Below are 2,720 nucleotides of genomic sequence, written 5' to 3'. Positions count from 1 at the left end.
GTGTGTGTGTGTGTGTGTGTGTGTGTGTGTGTGTGTGTGTGTGTGTGTGTGTGTGTGTGTGTGTGTGTGTGTGTGTGTGTGTGTGTGTAAAATTACTAAAACTTTAACTAAAATGAAAATGGAAAATATAAAAATAAAGACTTTCATATTAATTTAATATTTTTATTTTAATTAATTTAATATGCTTTAATAATAATATTGCTACAATCGGTGCAGGCACAACTGATTTTTTCCTGCTGCTGTTTTGACAAGAACTTATTGAATCATGAATCTTCCTCCCATTCTTCATCATGAGTCTGCTCATCCTCGAAACCTCCAGTTGTCCCATCAACTCCTCATCATAATACCGCTCATGTTTAACAACTTGTGGGGTTTTCTCTGGCAAGTGGATGATGTATAAGACACATGGGCTGCATTCCCACAGTGTTTGGGATTGACATCTGTATTTGAGACTGAGATTGTCCTGTTTGTACAACAGGAGACTGGAGCAGATTGAATACTGTCAGTGTGGACAGTAGCCAATCGTCGTCTTTAAATCACTTGGGCCGTATGTACAGGCTAATAGAGAAAGTTAACTAAGAGCAGACATAGCTATCTGGCATTGTTTTGGCATTGCAAACTCACATTCAATATAGCTTTATTCTGGTGTGTAACACCCACTTTTCACATCCTAATTATTTTTTTTTACAGGCTGCAAATGGCAATTCATGTTGACTTTTATAAATCTTGTTTAATTGCAGAATACACAGTGAAGAATTAAATTATCCATAATCTTTCACAGTGTTATTGTAGTATTATTTATGGTATATATATATATATATATATATATATATATATATATATATATATGTATGTATGTATGTATGTACTGTACAGTATATACACACACATACATATATTTACATATATTTTAGTTTAGCTTTTTTTTTTTTGCTCTTACAGAAAACAGTTTTAATGGTTTTAGTTTTAATATTTATACATGATATTTATGTGTTTTAACATTTGTACGTTTAATATGTTTTTTTGTCTACATCATTTGCACATGAATAGTCTTGTACCTATTTATAAATTAGATAGAATAGTTGTTTTGTTGTTGTTTTTTGTTTGTTTCTTTCTTTTTTCATTTTCAACACTTTTTACTTTGAAAAGTTTGTCATTTCTGAAAAATGTATTAAGCAGGTTTTGCTTAAAACAAGAAAAATATCTGCCAATGGCAGAATGAATGAATGAATGAATGTATGAATGTATGAATTAATTAATTCATTCATTAATTCATTAATGAAGCTTAAGAAAACAAAACAAAACAAAAAATGTCTTATCCCATTGCTAGATGTTTTACTAGTTTTGAGAAAAAACTTAATTACTTAATTTGTATACATTTTTTAGAAAACATACTTAATATTTTAAGTTTTTGTGTTTCTCAAGTAAATATATTTTGATTTAAGAATGTTTAGATATTTTGTATAGGAGAACAAGAAATAATAAATAAAAAACAAATGTTTATTGCAGTGTAGCTAACCCCCACCCCCCCAAATTGGTTATAAAATATGGTTTTTGCTCGCTTTCATAATCAAATTTTGACAACAGAATTGCATTAAGCACTCCAAACAGGATAGACAAATGTATTCCATTTTAAAGGTGACAAACTCTTACTTTCCCTACAGAAGAAGGAGAAAGCTTCAGTCATCAAGAAGAACAACGCCTATGCCATCGCTGTGGCGAACTATGCCCCCAACATCACCAAGGACACCGTCCTCCCCACCATCGCCAAGGGAAGCGTAGCTGAACAGGGTAAGGCCAAAGCTGACGGGAAACCAGCCATGGCGAAGAAAACCTTCAACAGTGTGAGTAAAATCGACCGCATATCCCGTATCATGTTTCCAGTTCTCTTCGGGACATTCAACCTGGTTTACTGGGCAACGTATTTGAACAGAGAACCCGTGATCAAAGACATGGTGCCCTCTTATTAGACGGTGTCCAGGGTTGTGATGGGTTCCATTAAGCAGGACTAAAGACTAGGCCAAAACCACCCAGGGACTGAATATAATCACGCTCCGATGCTCTTTCGCATCTGCTCCACACAGACGTGTCGTGGATTGTTGCAAGATGCCTTTCTATCTCTCTCTATCGCTCTTTTCTACAGCTTTTGCAGCAGTGCTTTTGAAATGACATTTGCCTTTGTACATATGTACGTAGTAAAAATGACGTGTTATGTTTGGGTTGACGTGTTTCGTTCTGTGACAATCTGATTTTGGACCTCTATCTGTGATATAGACTAGACTTGATTGGTTGATTGATTGATTGATTGATTGATTGATTGATTGATTGATTGATTGATTTGGTGTAAAAGTTAAACTTTTTGTGATGGTGCTTGATTTTAAGTAGCCTATTTATTTATTTATTTAGTTAGTTAGTTTTTTTGTTTTATAAGACCAAGCTCTTTTATGCTCATGGTCTGATATTTTGTGCTGGGCCCATACACACAAAAAAAAAAAAAACATGAAATCAAGTCAACCGTTTACACACATTGCTGTATCTTTACTGTATGTGATTTTATTTTCTTCTATTGAACCAGGAATGCTCCTTTAACAGCATTTTGGAAGATCCGTTTACTGTCAGATTGTTGACACACCCCTTTATAAAGGTCTGTAATGCAACAGCTTGTATCAGGGTTGTGTGGAAAGCTCATTCAACCTGAACTCTGAAGTCAAGAAGAAACC

At 34.1% G+C, this 2,720-nt stretch overlaps 1 protein-coding gene across 1 annotated transcript in view; it reads left to right on the top strand.

The window, feature by feature from the left end:
• The window catches only part of LOC107570494 (gamma-aminobutyric acid receptor subunit alpha-2-like), a gene marked incomplete at its 5' end in the record, with an annotated part of 88,430 nt that extends 86,117 nt beyond the window's left edge, over positions 1 to 2,313 (top strand). The window contains one exon of the mRNA XM_016256723.1: positions 1,668 to 2,313. Within this exon, the coding sequence (XP_016112209.1) occupies positions 1,668 to 1,970 (303 nt within the window). The remainder of the gene's footprint in view (positions 1 to 1,667) is intronic.
• Positions 2,314 to 2,720: the final 407 nt, after the last annotated feature.

Source organism: Sinocyclocheilus grahami, unplaced genomic scaffold (assembly GCF_001515645.1).
Source record: "Sinocyclocheilus grahami isolate Dianchi unplaced genomic scaffold, SAMN03320097.WGS_v1.1 scaffold1466.1, whole genome shotgun sequence".
NCBI lineage: Eukaryota > Metazoa > Chordata > Actinopteri > Cypriniformes > Cyprinidae > Sinocyclocheilus > Sinocyclocheilus grahami.
The sequence above is the reverse complement of the archived record's forward strand: the minus strand, read 5'-3'. Positions and strand labels throughout refer to the sequence as shown.